Source organism: Protopterus annectens, chromosome 11.part0 (assembly GCF_019279795.1).
Source record: "Protopterus annectens isolate FY-2018-M chromosome 11.part0, PAN1.0, whole genome shotgun sequence".
NCBI lineage: Eukaryota > Metazoa > Chordata > Ceratodontiformes > Protopteridae > Protopterus > Protopterus annectens.
Genome location: NC_056745.1, coordinates 905864474 through 905886307, shown reverse-complemented (window position 1 = coordinate 905886307; position 21834 = coordinate 905864474). Strand labels below are relative to the sequence as shown.

Genomic DNA, 21834 nt, shown 5'->3' with positions numbered 1-21834 from the left:
AAATATAACAACTCTGAGATCACACTAAAGTGAAGAAAATGGTGAATAAACCCTTCCGGGTTGTACGGCAATCTCCATTTAAATGGTTTGAACTTTCACACTTTTGCTCTTATGGTCTCAGCCATAAGAAATTCAAACTTGTGAAAGTCTGAAATTTAGAAGTAGACCAGTGTATATATGTGTGTGTGTATATATATATATATATATATATATATATATATATATATATATATATATATATATGTATATACACACGTGTGTACATATATATATATATATATATGTGTGTGTGTGTGTGTATTTTATATATATATATATATATATATATATATATATATATATATATATATATACACACATATATATATATATATATATACACAAATATATATATACACACACACACACACACACACACACATATACATAAACAAATGTGGGATGATTAAAATAAAAAAAAAATGCCATGGGCACTATATACTTAAAGAGCTGGCTTCAGATATTAGATCTCATTCCAAAGCCCTCTTGTATTTATACAGCATCTTCCCTAGTGACTAGAGGCTGTAACTGCAGGTAGTATTTGGGTAGACCAAGCCTTCATCATTGCTAATATACCTCTGGCTAGTTAAGATGCCAGCTGATGTGGCATTACCCAACACTAAGCCTGAGATAAAGAAAAGATAAGCTGAAATCTTATTTACTGCTCACAAGTGATGCACTTTTATGAGACAAAAGATGATGGTGGTGATATCTAAGGCAAGCAGTTGTAACTAAAGCTAGAAGAAACAAACTATGGTGACGAGACTATTAAATGTGGGAAATGAAAACTTTTATACACAACAAAATGCTGAACAACTCGTACAACGTGAATGCAACAAATGGCTTTCAAAATGACTGGTCTTTTCCTGACCTGCAGCACAGAAAGGGGAAAGATATGTTAGGACGACGAGCTACACCTCACAGTACTGGCAGGCAAAAGCTGGCATACTTTTGTAATTCATATTTCTTAAAATTAAAAGGAACTGAATTCCACTGACAAATAACTGTGACAGGTGGCATTAGAATGACAAAGCAACATCCTGGCATGACACTACTTAAACTCAGTGTTTATAGGCGTTGACATTAAACAGTACAGGAACAACCCAGAATGCAACTCTACCTCAATTTTACTGTACCCGAAGAAATACTAAAACAGGCTCAACAGTGGGGAAATAACATCAAACACAAAGGCTCAATTAAAAATAAAACAGACAACAATAGTAATCTTCCTAAAGATCACTGTTTTTATATAAAAAAAAATGCAACAAACAGTAAAGGGGGTACCACACACAAATACTCCAGATGAAATTAAATGTCATCATAGCCTAACAGCATGTGTGGTTCCAGGACTAGTGTCTCTGTGTTGCAGTTTTTAATCAGTGTTGCCCAGAAAAACAAAGATGACTGAGTGATTGATGTTTTCTGTGCTAATTTTCTCACAATGTTCTCACTGATGCTAAGCATGTGCTACTGACATTTTTTTTTTACATACCAAAACACTTGCTCAGATTGGTCTGCTTATCAATGAAGACTTTTGCAGATATCACATTTCCAAAAGGCATGAACATCTGCAGAATATCCTGGTCTCCAAACTCCTGCGGGAGGTGATAGATGAAGAGGTTTGCCCCTTCTGGTCCTAAACAGAAGATAAAGTTAGATGAGAACTGATTAATGTCGTGTTGCTAGTGTGCAAATAATTGATTGCTTCAGTAAATGTACAAAATGCTGCTGTTCATCTATGGCTATTTTTTTCTAATAATTGCTCCAAATGCATACATTACACTGAAAGAAAAATTAAACCAGTTGCTTTAATGAAGACTACGGTGATGACCATACTTGCAAAAAATTACTAGATTCACATTGTTTTCAACAAGTACTTTCTGCTGGCGATTAGAAACACCCCCCTCCAAAAAAAATTTAGAAATTTAGAAGAGGTGTCAATGTTATATCACGCAAAACAGCAAATGGACTGAAAATCACTGAAGCATACTGTGACACAGTACATTTTGTTTTTCTGCTGCAGGACTTAATTCTTATTATGATCAAGTAGCCTTTAAGAGCAAGATCATATTGTGCTGCATCTATGAGGCACGTCTGGAGTCAGCATCTCTCCTATTCTTTATGCTCTTCTCCAAACTAAAAGTTTGCTCTGATGGTACCTTTGTGCAGAAAGGAAATGTGTGGGTACCACCTACATTACACTAAACAGAAAGTAAAGTTGTCTAAGAAAACTTACCATAACAGTAGTAGTTTTAAAAAATCAGTGTTGCAGTAGCCTAAGCTATTTGGGTAATATTCTTGCCTAAGATATTTCCACTGGCCAGTTTTAAAAGCTTTAGGGGCACTCTCCACCTGCTCAGATTGCCAGTGGCTCAAACAGATCTATATAAACAGGCAGTTTGAGCACCAAAAGTTTCAGAACTTTCTTACCCCAAAAAGGGAGGCTACAGCGCTGTAAGGAACCACCACACAAAAAGCAGTGCAGGTATACACACTAGGGGATATACATTCATACCCTGTCAATACATCTAAAAAAGCCAAGCAAGGGGGCTAGCAGCAGCCACTGCAACAGCGACCTATAAGAACATATACTGTTATGTTAATCTTACTTAACACAACCATATCATGTTAAGCATTTAGATCACTGTTGCAGTAGCCTAAGCTACTTGGGTAGATTATTATCCCTTAGGAAAAATTAGGGAGGAAGGAATCCAATATTTCAGGAAACCCTGGGGAATGGTCCTAGGAAATCTTGATCTGGACTTTGAAAATGAATCTAGCTTGTAATGCTTTCTGAAAGTATGTACAAAGGACCAAGTTGCTGCCTCTAGAATCCATCTATAGTCTACCCCTTTCCAGAAAGCCACAGAAGCTGCCAAATGCCTGCTAGAATGGGCATGGACCCTGTCTGAACGTGGCTTATTATGGTGCACATAGCATAGGTCTACCCTTTTCCAGAAAGCCACAGATGCTGCCAAATGCTTGCTAGAATGGGCATGGACCCTATCTGAAAGTGGCTTATTATGGTGAGCATAACAAAAAGAAATACAGACAGACAACCATCTGGAAGTTGTCCATTATGTCCTCTTTTATTTTTTAACCTTTATAGGAGACAAAGAGCTAATTGGCTTTCATGAAGGATTTTCTTCTGTCCATCTGAGCTGCTTGTGGACATCTAGTGTATGTAATATTCCTTCTCCCTTATTTTTAGGTTATGGAAAGAATGCAGGGAGATTAATAGTCTGCCTTAAAATAAACTCTGAAACCACTTTAGGCATAAAAGAAGGAATAGTTCTCATAGAAATCCTGTCCTTATAGGAAATAAGACTGACAAAAGTCAGATCAATGAGTAGCACAGCTGTCCATGTTAAGAACCTCAAGTCTGCCTGATGAGCTGCCTCAAATGGAAGATGTGTTAGTTTTTCAAGCAAAAAATTAAGATCCTTAGGGGGAGGCACACATTTCCTTGGTGGATGGATATATAAAACCCTTTTCAAAAACTGCTTGAATTAAGGATAAGAAGAAAAGGGGATCCTAAGGGCAATGTTCAGCTTGAGGAGAATTAACTGAAGAATCACACTCCTCCCCTCCCTGCTCATCTGACTGGAAAATCACTGTCAGACTGTGACGGAAATCTTTTTTTCTTTTTTTTATTAGACGGCACTGAAGACACAGAATGAGTGAGTAAACCCTTAGCAAATCTTCCCTGTCCATAGTTAAGGATACAGAAGAAGAAATATTTTTATGTTCTGCTTTTTCTTAGAAGATTCCCTGAAATGAGAGTGACACATGACAATAACACTAGGACTGGGAATTAAGCACCTTACCCTGGCCAAGTACTATATCTTCACTGGCTCCTTGCCCTGAGACTTGAAAGTGGTTCTCCCTTGCCCTGTGAGGGTAACCCTACAGTCGCAGGAGATGTAGTAATCTCCATGTCCTTAGTAGCTTCCAGATGACCTAAACCAGTGGGACCAGGAAGAAAAGATGGGTGGTCCAAGGAATCAGTTTTGGCCACAGCAGTCTCACCACTACTGGCTGAGGTAGTGATGGAGCTGCCAGGACACTTAAAGAATTCCTAACAACTTTTTTCTTCTTGTAGATGGGGTAGCAAGAACCATGGAGACAGACAAGTGCTCCATGTTCAAAGGTGGGAAGGAGATCTTACAAGTGGGTAATGAAGCCTGAGTGAGTCGGTAAACATCCTAACGGGAAAATGAAGGTTCTGAGCTAAAATCTTTGACAATAGTCTCCACAAGTACCAAACCCTGCTACAAACACACACACACACACATTCTACAAAAGTTAAGGAAAATTAGATTTTTACACAGTTTTCTCACAAGGGCATTACACAAGTAAAAATGATGTCAGTCCATGTACAAAACACTTCCTAGCATGAAATAAAAACTGAAACAGAAAAAAAAACTTTTTTCACAGAAAACTTATGTCATTGTGGGTTTTCTCCATAGGGGAACTTATCTACCCAGCCATGACAGGATTGTTAATTAACCATCAGTTCCTCAAAGCCCATAGCAGCAGAGCACTTAGGCAGCAAGAAAGCTCTGAAGCTTCTGGTACACAAATTGCCTTTTGCCTGGCTCTGCTTGATTCATTGTCAGTTTGGGCATGTGGAAGGTGCCCAAAAGCTTTTCAAGCTGGCTGGTTGTCAGATCCTAGTTAAGAATATAACCCAAACAGCTTAGGCTATTGCAACGCTAATTTAAATGTTGAACAACTAACCTGACAGCATTTGGTTATTACCAGCATGTGGAGAATACACAGAGGTACTATATTTGATTAAATAGTGCCCTGCAGCTTGAAGGGTGCCCTCCACTAACCTCCCTACCTATAATGCTAACAATTAAAAGCACCACCTGCAAAGGTTAGGCCCATTCATATAATACAGCATTTGCCTGAACCATTGCCTTGCTATGCCTTGCCAAGTAATCAGTGTGTGGTCAATTTTTTTTGGAAAGGAAAAAGAATGACAGCACTCACTCCCCGAGTTATAAGTGCTGCAGTAAAATAAAAATTACAAGAAAAAAACACAACCTTCCTGCAATGTCTTTCAGCTTTTTGCTGTACTACACACTACACTATTTTTTTTTCTTTCACCAGGAATTACTTCATGGATTACAGTATAGGGTAGGATGTTTTGGTGGAATAACAGTCTGCATCAGCTGGATGAAACATTAGACAAATCCTAACACTTCATATTAAAAAGAATGGCTATTCATCTGGTGGAGTATATTACCATAAATATGACTCAGCAGATTGAAAATTTTACACATTTATAGGTATAAACCACGACCAAAAAACAAAAACTATAAAAAAACACACAGGCTGGCCAGTAGAAATGCAAACAAGAAATCCAAGTTCCACAAAAGAAATGTATTGGTAAGTGCTTTCGTTTAGTGAAGTCACCAAACTGAAGACGTTTGGTGACTTCACTAAATGAAAGCGCTTACCAATAAATTTATTTTGTGGAATTTGGACTTCTTGTCTGCATTTCTACTGCCAGTCTGTGTGGTTTTTTACATTTGTAGATATACATTTCTGGTGGTCATTGTGTTGTTCAGCTGTAGTGAGTACTGTTTTCGACTCATTTCATAACATTAATAATATACTGCTGTGTTTAAATTTAATACACTACTACTCACTGCCTCTAACTTCTGAAGTATTAACTATCTAAATTATACATCTCAAACAATGAAATAAAAGTGAAATCTCTCTTTTCTAAGGGCACAAAAATGTTTGCACTCCAGGTGGAAGATTCCATTTCCACTGCAAGATTGTATTCATTTTTACTCTCTGGATTAGTCCCAATAAGCATGTGCCTACTTTCAGGTGAGACACAAGCTGATATTTATACAGACATGGGAAATGTGGTCATGGGGCCGTGGAAATTTTTGGGAACTGTGTGCAACACATAAGAGTAGAAACATGGCAGTAGAAAGGGAAAATTATATACTGGGGATATGCTTCAAAATAGAAAACGCTATACAGCAGTAATGACAGATTATTATACTGGAGATCAATGGCAAGATATTTCATTTGGGCATAAAAGAGCTGTAAAAAGTATGTTAGGGCTGATATGGATAACTAAGCGGCACTTAATGCTGACTAAATTGCCAATTAAAGTGTCTATGAACTACAAATATAAGGGAGAGAGAAAGAGAGTGAAACAAGTCAAGTTGAGGAGATGGTTAAGTCATGCCTTTTAGAATACAAGAATATAGAAAGTTTTTTTGTTAGAAGCTAGCAGAATTTGGGGGATAAAGACTTCCAGAAGGAAGCTGATATGGAGATGATAATGTATTTTAAGTGTAAATAAATTTAAAATGCAAGATAGTTGTGCATACACAGAAATGAAGGAATAAAGTACATTTGTGAAAGTAAACTTGCCATAACATTATATGTTCAAATAAATCGCTGCTGCAAGTACCATAGCTATTTGGGACATTCTGCCTAGGATTGGATCAGCCAACCAGCTTCCAAAGCTTTAGGGTACTTTCCACTCAGCCTAGCCTCTGTATAGCTCAAGGAGAACAGTACAAAATCAGCAGCTAGGGCTTCACAACTTCAGAACTTTCTTGCCTCAGGAGGAGGTTAAAGCCCAGCGAGATAGGAACAGTAATAAAAATAATCCCACACCTTGGCATAAAAAAAGTGTGGCTACTGTAACAGTAATCTATTCAAACATCTAATGCTATGGTAAGTTTACTTACACACTTGTACTATGTTCATGATTCGATCACTGTTGCAGTAGCCAAAGCTAAATGGGATGAACACCAGAACTTAAAAAGAACGGGAGGAGGATCAGAGTCTAGGAGTCCCTGGAAAACAGTCATATGAAAGCCTGTTCTGGACCTAGAAGAGGAACTTGGTTTGTAGTGCTTGGTTAAGGTGTTTACAGATGACCAGCTGCTATATTTATTACATTTCTAGTGTCTGCACCTTTCCAAAAAAGCCAGTGAAGTAGCCAAAACTTTGACCGAGTAGATCACTGTTGCAGTTGCCAAAGCTAAATGAGATGAATACCAGAGTTTAAAAAGAAAGGAAGGAGTATCAGAGTTAGGAGTCCCTGGAAAACAGTCAAATGAAAGCCTGTTCCGGATCTAGAAGAGGAACTTGGTTTGTAGTGCTTGGTTAAGGTTTTTACAGATGACCAGCTGCTATATTTATTACATTTCTAGTGTCTACACCTTTCCAAAAAAGGCAGTGAAGTACCCAGAACACTGACAGAGTAGGCCCTAACTTTGAAGTGTCCTGTTATGGTGAGAACAACAAAAAAACAATAGCTGAAGACAACCATTTAGAAATTGTCTGTTTTGACACAGTCTCTCCCGTTTTCTTAATTTCATAAGGAAAAAAATAAAACAATTGATCAAAAGTCCTGAGGTTTTTGTCTAGTCTTGTCAGTGTAGTATTTGAGTTGTCTCTGGACAGCTACTGTGTGTAAAATGCTCTCTCTCTCTCTCTCTCTCTCATTTTTAGGTTCTGGAAAGAAAACAGGGAGATTAATTATTTGCCTGGCTCAATCTAAACTCTGAAATTAACCTCAGGCCAAAGGAAGGAAGGATTTATTCTTAAAATTACCTTATCAGTGTGAAAAAGAAGATACCGATGACTCTCCAAGAGTCTGTAACTCAGACACTCCATTGCAGAAGTCAGAGCAATGAGCAACACTGTTTTCTAAATCTTCTTCTTCTTTCGGCTTTTCCCGGTTAGGGGTCGCCACAGCAGATCACCTGTCCGCTCATGATTGGCAGTGGAGTTTTACAGTGTTGAGTTGCCAGCCCGGCACCCAACCTTCCACAGAAGGCACACACATGCACGCACCCATACCTATGGCCAATTTAGAGTGTCCAATCCACCTACAGCATGTCTTTGGGATGTGGGAGGAAACCGGAGCACCCGGAGAAAACCCACGTGACCACAGGGAGGACATGCAGACTCCACACAGAAGGCACCCCAGTCGAGAATCGAACCAGATAACCTCTTGCTGTGAGGCGGCAACGCTAACCGCTGTACTACCGTGGCCGCCTTAGCAACACTGTTTTCTAAATAAAGGTTTAAAAATAGCTTCATGACCAGGTTGCAAAAGGAAGCAGTGCAAGTTTTTCCATTTTAAAAATATCTGAAAAAGGAGCACCTTCCTTCTAGGTGGATGGATATGTAAAACCCCTTTCAAAAACTCTCTTACTTCAGGTAGGGTAGAAAAGGGGGAATTAAGGGCACAGAAGCAGAGATAGCCTAATGGTGAATCTTGATAGAAGAGTAAGAAAAGCCAAAGGATAATAACTCAGAAAAATGCTGCAGAGCCAAGGAGTCTAAGCCAACTAGAAAAACCTTCACACTTACCTATATATGACTTTCTAGATTTCTTTTGCCTTTTTACTACCTGCTGCATGTCCTCAGAAAAAAGTGTCAAAAAGATACTAAGATTCTATCGTCCAGGCAGTCAGCTGAAGTTGTTGAAGGTGGGGGTGTATCAAATAACTCCTGTCTTGCGTAAGTCCATTACATGAGGCAGCCAGTGATAATTGCCCTTGGCCATTTTCAAAATAAGTGAGAACTGCTGAGGCTTGAACCAAAAAGGGCTCACCATAATTATCATTGGACAGTCCTTCTGCATCTTTGAAAGACCCATGATCATCAGGGGAAAGGCATACAGGAACATTCCTAACGATGGACATGAAAGGTAACCCTCTTCCAAGCCTGCATACAAGAAAATCCTCAAGCAAAATTTCTTTTAACTGTCTGTTGTGGCTGAAAGCAAAAGATGTACTTGAGGAGTTCCTCACAGATGGACCGATTCCTGGCAGACTCTTGGGTACAACTTCCATTCTGAGAGGGTCTGTCTTGGTCTTGCTCATGTTGTCTGCAGTATGTTTTGCACTGAAGAAATGTAGGTAGCCTAGAGAAACAAACTGAACAGAGTATCTAATTCCCAGGCTACCGTAGCTGCTGTGAAAAGAGGGTAGGGACTGGTTCTGCCTTGTTTGCTTATGCAGCACATTCAATGGGGTGTTGACTGTGGTTACTAGCAGTGGGACTGTGCAAAGATGGTTCACAGATTTGAAAGCAATTGTTGCAGCAATCATTTCCTTGACATTAATGTGCTTTAATTTGTCTTGTTTGTTTCGGAGGTGGTAGACTCATTTCCTTAGACACGGCTTCCCAAACAAAGTCTGATGCATCTGTGGTTACGGACTGAGTAGGGCTGGTAGGAAAAGGGAGACCTGGGTTGAGAGACAACTGACCCACCTATGACAGTAATTTCTTCGCAAACACCAACACTAGAATTTGAATTGAAAGGGGGTGCCGCTGTTAGGTCCAAACTACTATTTCAAACCAGTGAATATTCCTCATATGAAGTCTGGCCAAAGGAGGGAACAGAAAAGAATAGAATAGTAGAAGGTTACGAAACCTAAAATTATGAGATATTTCCTGGTAGTTGCCAAAATCTGACTGTAAAACATCAGAAATCGTTCCTTGTAATGTTCTACTCTGCCCAGAGGAAGAAAAGCCATCAGGCAGGATGAGTCCCAATAGACATCACAGAAACACTGTCCTGTGAGACAGGAAAACAGAAGATTTCTCTATGTTCATACTACCACATATTCTGTTCTAATGAGCACCTCATTTCCATTGATACTAAGCAGTATTGATAAAATTTAAAGTGAAGGAAAACAGAAACACTAGACATAAAAAAAAAAAGCAACAAAAGATATAGCTGTCTGTTCACTTTGACTATGAGAGTTCGGAAATCACATGCTGTTGCTAACAAAACAGTGTCTTGACCTGCACTGTGGAAATGGAATGCTAGCAAAAATCATGATGATGATGATGATGGGCAATTAGGAATGGTGTATACAGTCCAGAATAATCCATTTTTGAGAAAAGTAAAACACTGCAAAATTATCTTTAAGATAAACCCCCTCACTACTCTGAATGTTATCTTCATCTTTTATATAAAGCAGTAAAATTTATGTATCTATACAATTTACAGAACTTTTAAAGACATCACCATCATCCAAGTGTTTACATTATTCTTTAAGACTGGCTTACAAAGAGAACTACAACATGAGGGTAAAACAGACGGCATGCAAACCCAAGGTACAGAATTCAAAACTGGGCACTAATGACTGAGGATATTGTGGTTATTCATGGTGGACCTGCGAAAACATTCCACTTAGTCTTGAAAATTAATTGTTATACCTATTTATATCAAATTGCTAAGCAAATATAACAGCTAGGATTTTTTCAGTTTGCAATGTAGAGCTAAATGTGGATTAATTTAACTACAACCACTGCAGATCTGGACAAACAATCCCCCATTTTCTAATAGATGTACCCCAGAGCAGTTTGAGAGAGAAACCCCATTAACTGCCCTGCACTTCTAGTCTTCAGTGAAAAATAGCATGTAGATTCAGTGGCTCTACCAAATGAATTAAACCTAAATAAGCAAACTCATTGATGGCACTGTTCACTCTATGATGCAGTCTATTCTATGATGTAGTCAATCACTGATGGTAGAAGAGCTTGGTCTTTGTCATTAACAAAAACAACTTGCTATGTCACTGCAGAGGCAGACTGTTTAGTCCTGCATTAATGGGCAGGACAGAGGTCTCCTCAAAGTACATAACATGCAACTGTACCTGTGTCTGCAATACGATAAAGAGACCCTTCAGAATACAACTGTGGCATACTGTAACTGTGAGACACTTCTGGAATCTGCATCCTTATTATTATAAAATGCCACCTGTAACTAGATGAAATATGACTTCTTACCTAAAGACATCAGATTATTAAAAGCATGCCAGTGCTTGGTGCAAGCAAACCTTATAACATTTATTTACAGTGTAAGACATGCATTTCTGAATGTTTTTTAACTTACCTTCTTTCTGGCTGCCGGCAGCACTCTGTTGTTGCAGCAGACTTTGACTGTACAATGTTGGCAGTGCTGCAGCAGCATACTGCTGAATTCCTGAGTAGGCTTGTGTTAGGGCATCCATGGTACCAGCTGTACCATTCGTCAGTCCTGTTGCACCAAGTCCTCCATTCAGAGCCGCCATACCTGAGAGCATTTGAGCAACTTTACATAAAACCCAACAACAGAGAAAAGAAATCGTTCTTGTTCATTCGTGATTAAAGCAATAAATTTAGGAACTTTTTTTCACATAAAACACAGCAACACCACAATACTTTACCTGTGTAACAGGACTATAAGTAACCCATTTCATGCTAAACTAATGTGCAAATAGGCGTTTAAACTCTTAAGAGCCTAAAAAAAGTAATTTGCACAGACAGTCATTTTTCATTAAAGTTCTTCAATGATTACACTCTTGCATTTGAAAGTGCAAAATGTAAGCTAATTGTTAATTTGTTTTGGAAATATTAAATATTTCCAAACAGGGTGATGATGCGATACCACAGCACACTACTTTGCCCATATCAAAGACCTAACCCCCACTGTACTGCAGGCAGCCACTTCCCAAAACAGCATCCTAGGTAGAAAGGGGTACAGACCTACTTTTCCATGCTAACATAATTTACACAATAAGTAAGAGGAAATCTTGACAATGTCAGCATTTGTAAGTATGCGACTCATCAAAGCCCTCTGCCACACTTGAATCTACATATATCCTCCTGCATTTAATTACACATTCTTGCAGGAAAGGCAAAACTCTCTTAGTCCACAGTGGCAGTCAGAAATTTGGAAGGCACTCCCCTCCACACCACCACCAACAAAGTCTGCACATCTCCTGAATTCTCCACCATTCCTTTGGCTTTTTGCATTTTTTGCCCAAACCTGAATTACTAAGGTAGACCCCAGCAAATATCTACAGATTAGTCTTTTTTTATCAGATTTTAATACAGAAACAAGGAAAGGACACGTAAAATAGGCAATAATTGTGAAAAAGCCGGTCCACAAAAATTGATATCACCTACATTTCTAACGATGGATTTCACTTTTATTTTGTATTATTGACAGATCTGTTGCATTATGCTTCTTACTTTTCACTTGGCTATGCTGGCAATGCATGCCCCTACCCATCCTCAATGTCAACAGCATCAATAAATACCTTCCCACCACATCAGCTGACCTACTAGAGCACCCTTCTTGATATCCCCAGCTTGGTATTCAATCAGCAATACAAACAACATTTCTTTTATCAGTAAAATCTCACATTTTGGGGATGTCCAACCATCTGGCCATTGCACACTATGGTGTAATATGCCAACCAAAGCACAGTAGTTTGCCAACGTGACATCTTTGAGCATCATCCTTAAATCAAGAAATAATGCAGATTTGATGGTACATAATTAAAAAGTCGTAAAATAACACAGATGATGGAGTGATGGTTTTAGAGACCAACCAAAGAGGGTCCTCAAATATATCAACTGACAAATAACTACTGGAACATGATTAGATTCCCCAAGTCACAGATGAGGCAATAATGCTCAGTAAAAGTGTGCAGCCAGTATAAAGCAGACAGTGATAAACTGGCTGCATCAGACAAATTCTTGAAGCAAGCAAGTAAGGGAGGCAGTAATTGCCACGATTATGCCAAAATTATGGCAAAAGATGATGGAGTTAGCAAATGTTTTGGAAAGTTTCTGCTTGGCAGCTGTAGGCCCTTCCATTCCCAGAACAAAGGAGATGAGCAACTGGTCATTCTTCCCAAGTTCATGCATTATGCACTTACCCCTTTTCTTCTAGTTTTGGCCACAAAAAAAGAGGTTGGATGTCTAATTTCAGGAAATCTTCAAAATCTCTTTGGTGGGGAAAGAGTCAGAATTATACATGAGGGGAGACCCTGTCAATGTGAAAAAACAAATAGGCAAATTACATAAGAGCTTGAAGCGCAACAGTACTGTATTGACATGATGGCCACCTGGAAGACTGTTTTACAAAGAAATGTACATTAACAAACTGAGCCAAACAAGCTCAAATGGAGGATGGTCAAGCCTGCTTACCATGAAGTTCAGGTCTCATGAAGAAAATGCACTCCTCAAAAGAGGACAGAGATGTTGACTCCTTTGAAGGAACTAAGTTCACTAGCTGCTGCTGGGACACAAGTCTGTCTTCCATAAGGTAATGATATACAGAAATATCTGGCACTTCCAATAACCAAGGTCCACAGATGTCTGAAATATGTAATAACTGCCTGGAAACTAACAAACCAGTCTGGTACAGGACTTAAGCTCTGCCCAAACTGGTTACATCTGAAGGCATAACCCTCCATATTGAACAGCTTCCTGGCAGATTCAATTATTTCTGCCCTATAACTGTACTATCAAGTCTGGAAGAATAAGGAAGGGGTCTACATCATTAACCAAGCCCTTAGGTGGAGCCAGATATCCTCCAATCATACGGAGCATCCTTGGCTAGGACCAGGAAACGTTTTGATACCACAATATATATATATATATATATATATATATATATATATATATATATATATATATATATATATATATATAAACATAAAGCCACAATCTTGTTGGCTACTGCAGGGTGAGAAGAACGAGCCTTAGGCTTTTTTTTCTCTCCAAACTTTGTGTTGAGATAGGAGATGAGTGGGAAAGTCAAGAATGCATAAAGGAAAGACCTATGATGTTTGACAGACAGAATACTTGCACTACTACCACTCTCCCATGCCTTACTGCGTGGAGCAGAAAAAGGGGAAACGAAGATTACGTTCTCCAGAGTGGCCCATTTCCACAATATCTCCTAACCAGCTATGACTTCTATAACATAGTTTAAGAAAAGGACTGTAGAATTAGATCATTCATCTCCCAAAAGATATGGGTTGCTGACAGAAGAATAGCCCAGCTGAGGGATAATTCCTTATGAAGGGAGCTAAGATCTCACACTGCACTGCTTGTTTATATACCTCACAAAAAACTTACTATTTCACCAAATGAGGGGAGGCCTGAGAAGTAGCTGTTTCTGTGAGGATATAGGGCCAGTGGCATTGCTATGAACTCAAGCCAGCTAGCATTAAGATCCTTCTCTGGAGCATAAAGAAGTGGGAATGGGAGTGGATATCTGTGATGGGATTAGCTGCAAACAAACTAGCAACAGAGTGAAGGAAACTGTCCACCACTCCAGCGACCAGCAACAAGGGAGTGACACCTGCAGAAAGACTGTGAAAGAGTGGTGGTACTGGAAATGGTGCCATCTCACAGTCCATCACATCAGCACCATCCTCATGTGTGTAAAGACTGGCTGCCATCAAGCCCAGAAAGAGTGCCAGAAACCAAGCCTTTGGAATCTGTGCTGCAGCCTCATCAAGGTTGTCAGAAGCATGAACCCCCCCCCCCCCAGCCCTCTTCAGCAGCAGGAATGACTTTCACCAGGGTGTTTTCAACCATGCCTCAAAGGAGGGTTTCCACTCAGCCACAGTCAAAGACTAGTTCTTGCAATGGTCCCCAGTGACTGCACTCAAATAACCGCTGAAAGTGAGTCTGCTGCTAGACCATCTCTGGGGTAAGGAACCAGGAGCTAGTCAAAAGAGGAAGGAAAATCAACAGACTCTCTTCCTGCAAGACTTTGATGATGAGGTTGAGTTCACCTTAAGGATCTGGGGGTAGGGTGGAGATTGAACACCAAACCTGTTTTGAGGAGATCCAGACCTACTCTTCGCGTTTTTCCTACTGAAGATATTTTGAATTATAACTAGGGCTGTGAAAAGGATCCTTATGCTATTCTCCATAGGAAAAAATATTGCCATAACAGTGAAGTAAGGCAACGATTTTCCCCACCACTGAATTTAAGAGGACTCACTAAACCTCTCGCACTGGGGGCAGTTTTCAGTGGTTTGCACTCCAGGATAGTATGGGCAATACTGGTGACAGTCCTGGCTGGTAATCTGAAAGCTAGAAAGATAATGAGATATTTAGGCATACAAATGCAAAATCTCACCGATAGCAATAAGAAGCAAGGTCAAAATGGTGCAGACAACAAAAGAAACTGGCATGTTTTAGGGATAAGTACATTTACATAGCAAGAGCATTACTTCACTGCATTCACAGGTTAGATGTGTAAATGTTTGTGAATGTGGGCTTTTGCTAAAAAAAAAAAAAATGCCAAACTGCAGCCAGTGACATGAAGGAACAACCTACAACACATCTGAGAAAGTCCTTGACTTGAGATTAGGTGTTCATATTTTACTAATAACTTAAATTTTAATAAAGTATACAGCACTTCCTTTGAGCTTTACAATGACAAATGTCCCTGTGATGGTTGGAAAAGTTTAAGCAGTATTAATGAAGGTGGTGTTCTGTTGCCCACTACCATGCTATGCCCTGTTGCACAGGTAAAATACACAATGTTGTCAGTTCATGCAATTCAGCACTTTGTCAGATGTCACTGGAAACAAAAACATGGAACAGTCAAAAATCACTTCAATACAATACAAACACTCTCACAAATCACCCAAGACACAGCAGTAACTACAGCTATGAAGTCTTGTAGCACTTGAGGCTGCTGTACACTTCAGAGGTGGAAAAAGAAAGATAAGAGAAACTAGACAAATTCTACATGCTTGTTTCTGGGAAATCACTTTTATTTGGGAATAATTACATGTTAATGCCAGTATTAACCAGAATCTAAAAAAAATCCCAAAATGAAGAGACGACAGACAGTAACATATTTATTTCAACTTGTGAATGCCAAAATTCCTCTGAATGGTGCAGTTACACACTTAAATCAAATCATCCTCTCAATGCTAATGTGATTAATTTACATCTTCGCCTACAGGCTTTTCAATTCACCTTCTATGAGAGGCCAGAATTTAAATATGCATCAGAAATGAGCATTTTGCCTCCAGACTAAATCAGTCAATTAAGTTTTACCTGCTAATGCCACTACAAACCATGCTTTTGTTTCTGCTATCTTTGATCAGCACTCTTCAAACTCAGTATTTTAGCTACTTTAAACAATTGTGAAAAAATTTCTCACTATTGAAATGTTCCTATCTCAAGTCATGTTAACTGCATTTTTCTTACTCCACTTTTAAAACTAAGCTGCGACCTTTTCTGCTACACAACTGCTCACCATACTGCATTACTTCACTGCTGCTGTTGTTTATCTTTCGGCTTTTCCCGGTTACTACTAGACTAATTTAAAATGGGGCTAAAGAAAGTCGGATATTCTTCACTACTAAATAAAACAAGATGAAATATAAGGATAAAAATATAAAAAGTGAAACTATAAAATGTTTCAGTCTACAGTCCCAAGAAAAATAAAGTGCAACATCTCATCTTGTGGCACAACAGCATTTGGAACTGGGGCAGTGCAACAATTAGCATTGTTACTTCTCTGTTCCTGGTACAGCAGTATGGTTCTCAGTTGCATCAGTACAGTTTGTACGTCTTCCCAGTTTCCATATGATTCTACAGTTTCCTCCTACATGCTGAAGTCAAAAGGGTGCATGAAATGAGAATGCTCCCAAACATAACTCTGGATATGTGTATGTGTGGTTTGAGTGCACATGAGTTCTGGGATAGACTAGTGTCCAGCCCACAGCTACTTCTTGCTTTACTTCCACTACTTGCTGGAACAGCCTCTAGCACCTCATGAAAATAAAATAGATAAAGAAATTATTTGAAAATGGATAGAGGGTCACACTAACACTGCAGGAGGTTTTACTCCCCCAACACCAAAAACTGACAAAATACATTTTAATTGAAAATAGGTATCATGAATCTTGGCAGTGTACAGTGTATCAGTGAAAAAAGATGTGGCTGACCAGCAGAAAGGAAAGTGGCGGTCTCTGTGGCATACATGGATGAAGCCTTACTATGACCCAGTTTCAAACGGCAGACTGGGTGCTACAGAAGGGCAGGGCAATAATCACCTAACCCTGTTTTCTCTTCTGAAAGGAGAGTGGTGGCATGGCCCACCAACACTGAGAGGCACTCTCCCCAATGAGGGGCACAGAACAGGCACTGCGTGCAACAACTAGCTGTGTGTTTGAATACATATTGTAGGCAGAACCTGCAAATGAACTGATGGACAAAGGTCTTTGAGACAGTACTGCATATGCCCTACTTTGTGGGCATGCATATCAGCCTGATGGGCTGCCTAGATGATGGCCCCAGATAGGGGGAATCTCCTGGCCATCAAGCAAAGTGGGTGGAAGTATTTCAAGTAACTGCTTTAAATTCCTTTCGCTTTCTGTACTGTCCATAACTTCATTTTTCAATTTACATTCTCCATTTTCTGTATTTCAGTTAAGTATGTTGAATGTTTTGTGAGCAGAACATGTGTATCAATTACTTTGTGTGACCCAAGAGTGTGTATGAAATTATTCAAACTGGAACAGTCCCCTGCCCTAGTCAAAATCTATAAACTGAGGGGAAAAAGTAACTGTTTACTGGCATTGGCTATGTAAAGCTCATTAGGCACTAAGTTGTTAACAAACTAATAACATTTTTAATTAAGATGACTACAACTATATTAATGCTGAAACAGAACTTAATTTTTAGGGTGTACATATGGTGCTGCGGTAGCATTGTCGCCTCACAGTAAGACGTTGTCCGGTTCGATTCTCAGCTAGAGCGTCTTTTGCGTGGAGACATGCGTGAATGGGCATACCTTCGTTGAAGGTTGTGCGTCAGGCTTGGCAAGCCGGTACTTAAAAATCAACTGCCAATCATTAGTGGACCGGAGTTCTGCTGTGGCGACCCCTAACCGGGAAAAAGCCGAAAGAAACAAACATATTATACATTTTTGCATCAACAGAAAAACTATTCATGGTTATTCAAGGCCCTTAACCACATGAAAAAACTACAACCTTATGATTTACATAAATGCACGGCTTACTGTTATATTCCGAGGAACTAAGACTAACCCAGAATAAATGTTTTGTTATTTTAGACTTTACAAGTCATATTTACTTGTTTATTCAGTTATCTGACTTAGGCTGCCAATTTGTACTTCTAGGACTTCAGCAAAATTATGCATCCTATAATTTACGAGACAATGGGATAGAAACCTGATGACTAAAAAATAATTTTGAGTCTAAGTATGGAAGAACACTGCTTTGATGAACTGTATATCTCCATCGTACTGCACTATGCTCCAAACCCTCCATCTCATCAATCGAAGTAAACTTTGGTCAGTGCTCTTTGAAATTTTTAATAAATACTGCACAAAAATGATAAAAATTTGCCTTCTTGTGCTATTACTTGAAGCAGAGAAACTAAGCATTCACCAAAAGTAAAAGTCAAATGTGAATAATGGCTGAACATTTTTCAAGTGTTATTAGTCCAAATGAAAATTTATACTGAATTCATCTTACAATCTTACTGCTTACAAGACTTGTCCAGTCCCTGAAGAATTAGCAACCACAAGTAACTCAGTAACAACAAAGAGAGAACAGTACGGTAGAAAAATGAGCAGTAAAATGCATTTCATTTACATTACAACCCTCACTCCAATCTTTGGGACCAATATAACCATATATGCTAGTGTGGCCAAAAAAAGGCAAGTGATTAACTGAGAAACAGATTCTACTTTAATATCAGGTTACCTAAAAACTGATTCAAACCTTATAAATAAGTAATTCAGAATTATGAAATTATGACATCTTTGATCTATTAATGGAGAAAATGGGCAAAAGTCTAAAAAAAATAAATAAAGAAAACACAGGCTGTAGTAAACAGAGAGCACTACTGGCTCAACCCAAGATTTACCAGAATGTTTAAAACTTAAGCATGATGCCTTTTAAGTCACTGGCCTTGTACCTTACCATAACCTTAAATGCTACTTCTTACAGCTTCTTCACAATACTGCAACATTACTGCAGGCTTTAGAAGCCTACATAATTGCCAAAACTATTAATAAGTTTGGTTTTAGTAGTTGCTGTCATTCTGCTATTGCTATACATAATCATGGGCTAACAATCATAAGAAAACCTGTTTCTGCATTTAACATGTTATGCTAAAAGTCGATGACAAAACAGCAAACGCAGAACCAGATAACTACTTTGAAACCACAGAAACATATTATAAAAATGAATACGTTCAAAGAAGCCCCAAAAGATATACCTAAAAATGAGAACTACAGTTAATGTCTAAGATACTTGGTTAATATCCCTTTCAAGATATACAGATGATGAGACAGTAAAATACAGCAACTTTCAATTTCCTGTGATGTTCTAAATTGACATTTTACATTTCTGTTGCTGAATCTTCTTTCTATTAACCTTTAAATAAATTACACTCTTCTGAAAATCTTCGCAACTGGAAAAAAGGAGTGGTAGTGTCACTGAATCAATAAGTGATGAATGAATACACTGGTTTTGCTTTCATTTGTGAAGTTCAGTTGTTCTTTAACTGCTGAGGTTATAGGTTTATGGGTTACAGAAAATACAAAGCAAACAAGACACAAGACCATTTTTACACTTTGCTAATATCATCCTCATGCTGTATCCTCTTCTCAAGAAAGGAAAAGCAGGTTAGTCACTGAGTACATTTTTGGGTACCCATCAAATCATCAGGTTTAATTTGAAGGATGTTAGGATGTCACTCTGTTTAACATGAAAGTAATTTGCTCCGGAGGTAGGGTAGGCATAAAATAATAATTGTATCTCTGCAGCAAGTATTACTTATGTGTTGGTAGAGATTTAAGTCCCTGTATTGGAAAGACACAAACGATTAATGGGATGAGATCCCCTTATGATTAAGAAAAGAAAGCAAACCTTAATTTTTTGGCCATTTGTTATAATGGTTTGGATGTGAAATGCTCACTGCTTGATTACTTGTGAATTCAGAGAGGACGACACAATGTGGTACATGTTTTTACAATTACAGAATCTGCAGACTTAGAAGCCAAAACTTCAATCTGATGACACAAATGCTGCAGCATTTTTCCTGCAAGCCCCTACTTCTCTAGTCAAACTTGGTAGACCTTGATCTGTCTACTCCGTATGCTAACACAACTTCATCAACCACTATTTTCCCTCCCTGCACTTTGTACATGATGATTACTAGATGCTTAATCCAAAGCACCACATCGCAGACTCTGTTTTACTCTTTTCTATGCAGTAATATTTTTATGCACCAATAAGTGCTGAAACAGAGTTTAGTATTAAATAGGTGTTTCAATTTTATGTCAGGTAGAGTTCATTCTTTAAGGACCATCTCAAGAGTATCAGGTTGCAATTAAACCTACTGCTGGAAAATGGAGAATTTAGATGAAGGTATACAAAGTTATAATACTGTTTTACAAGTGTATAATGCAAGTAGGCTATAAAGGATGAAAGGTGAAAGATGAAACTGGGACAAATTAGTTCATTGTTCTAGGAGTAGGCTAGCATGTGTACGACGGCTACGTGGGGATCGGCATGTAGCAGCACAGAAATAGCTAGCAGTTCTGGGACCTCATGCCATTACTGAATCTGGTGCAGAAACTCTTTTTCCTTTGAAACTGTAGCAAGCGGCTTCTACAGATTATACCACATGAAGCAATAAAGCGATTCAGTCTTGACCACAAATCCAATACTGACATTCATGTCTGAATTCCAGCAATGCAAGCAAAGACCATTCAGCATCTGCCAATCATGTCCCCTAACACTTTGCACATGGGACAGTTGCCCCTTTTGCTCCACCCTAGCTACACCTCTATGTAAGAGTACAGGAAGAATGAAGATGTAGATGAGGGAGCTCAGGAGGAGTGTATGGGGAATGGTGTACAGAGCAGGTAGGAATTGGCACAGGATGTCAGGGAGGACCTGGGTAAAGGCAGTCATAGCAGCAAGTAAAGAAAACTGGGGTAAGTGGAATGGTGTGTGTTGGGAAGTCAAAAGGGTAGACAGGAATCAAGACAGAGGAGGGTGCTGGGAAAGGGACAGGAAGGTGATGCCAACTACAGAGACAGAGCAGGGGTGGTATCAGCAGGAGGAGGTAGAATAAATAGCACAGGAATAGAGGTGACTAGGAGGACAATGAGGAAGGCTAAGGTACTGCAAATGGAGAGTGAAAAGTCGCAGATAAAGGAGGTACTAACAGAAAGTGAGGCACAATTGTAAGGACAAAGATGACCATCTTGATCAGTGCAAAATCAGTTATGAAGGGGATTAAGACAGCTAGCACGGAAGACAAACGAGACTGTGTTACAGTGAACCTAGACTTCATAAGACATAAAGAAATGCCCCGTCTACCTGGGTGGGAAGGCTTATGCTGTGGCACATGCAAGTATTAATGACTGGAATGGTCAGAAGTGACAGCTAAGCTGTAGTAAGCAAGGCCAAGGCAGTGTCAGAGAGATTGAAAAATAGCTAGTTGAATGAATATTCTCAAAAGTGTTACCTGAATCAGTGAACAGCATGCTAAGCAGGATGACGATTAGGAAGTATGATAGTCATTGATACAGGTAACAGTGACCAGTATGCTACATTAGGGAGTATGATGGTCACTAATAAAGGCAACAGTGACCAGCATGCTAAAGAGGAAGGCAATTATGGAGTATGACTGTCAGTGATACAGGTAACAGTGACAAGCATCCTAACAAGGTAGATGATTATGGAGCATGACGGTCACTGATACAGGTAACAGTGACCAGCATGCTAACAAGGATGATGATTAGGGAATATGATGGTCTCTGGTATGTGTAAAAGTGACCAGCATGCTAACAAGGAAGATGATTAGGAAGTATGATGGACACTGATAAAGGTAATAGTGACCAGTATACTAACAAGGATAATGATTAGGAAGTATGATAACTGGCTACAGCAGTGAACTAGACAGAAAAATCGCACAAGACACAGAAGATGA

At 39.0% G+C, this 21834-nt stretch overlaps 1 protein-coding gene across 9 annotated transcripts in view; it reads right to left on the bottom strand.

The window, feature by feature from the left end:
• Positions 1 to 21834, bottom strand: part of CELF2 (CUGBP Elav-like family member 2) — a 1986852-nt gene that overhangs the window by 34674 nt on the left and 1930344 nt on the right. For 7 of the 9 annotated variants that reach the window (XM_044088293.1, XM_044088292.1, XM_044088301.1 and 4 more), the window contains 2 exons: positions 10943 to 11140; positions 1532 to 1675 (listed from right to left, as the gene is read on the bottom strand). In XM_044088293.1, coding sequence (XP_043944228.1) covers positions 1532 to 1675; positions 10943 to 11140 — 342 coding nt within the window. The remainder of the gene's footprint in view (positions 1 to 1531; positions 1676 to 10942; positions 11141 to 21834) is intronic. The other 2 variants (XM_044088297.1, XM_044088294.1) reach the window with 1 other exon arrangement.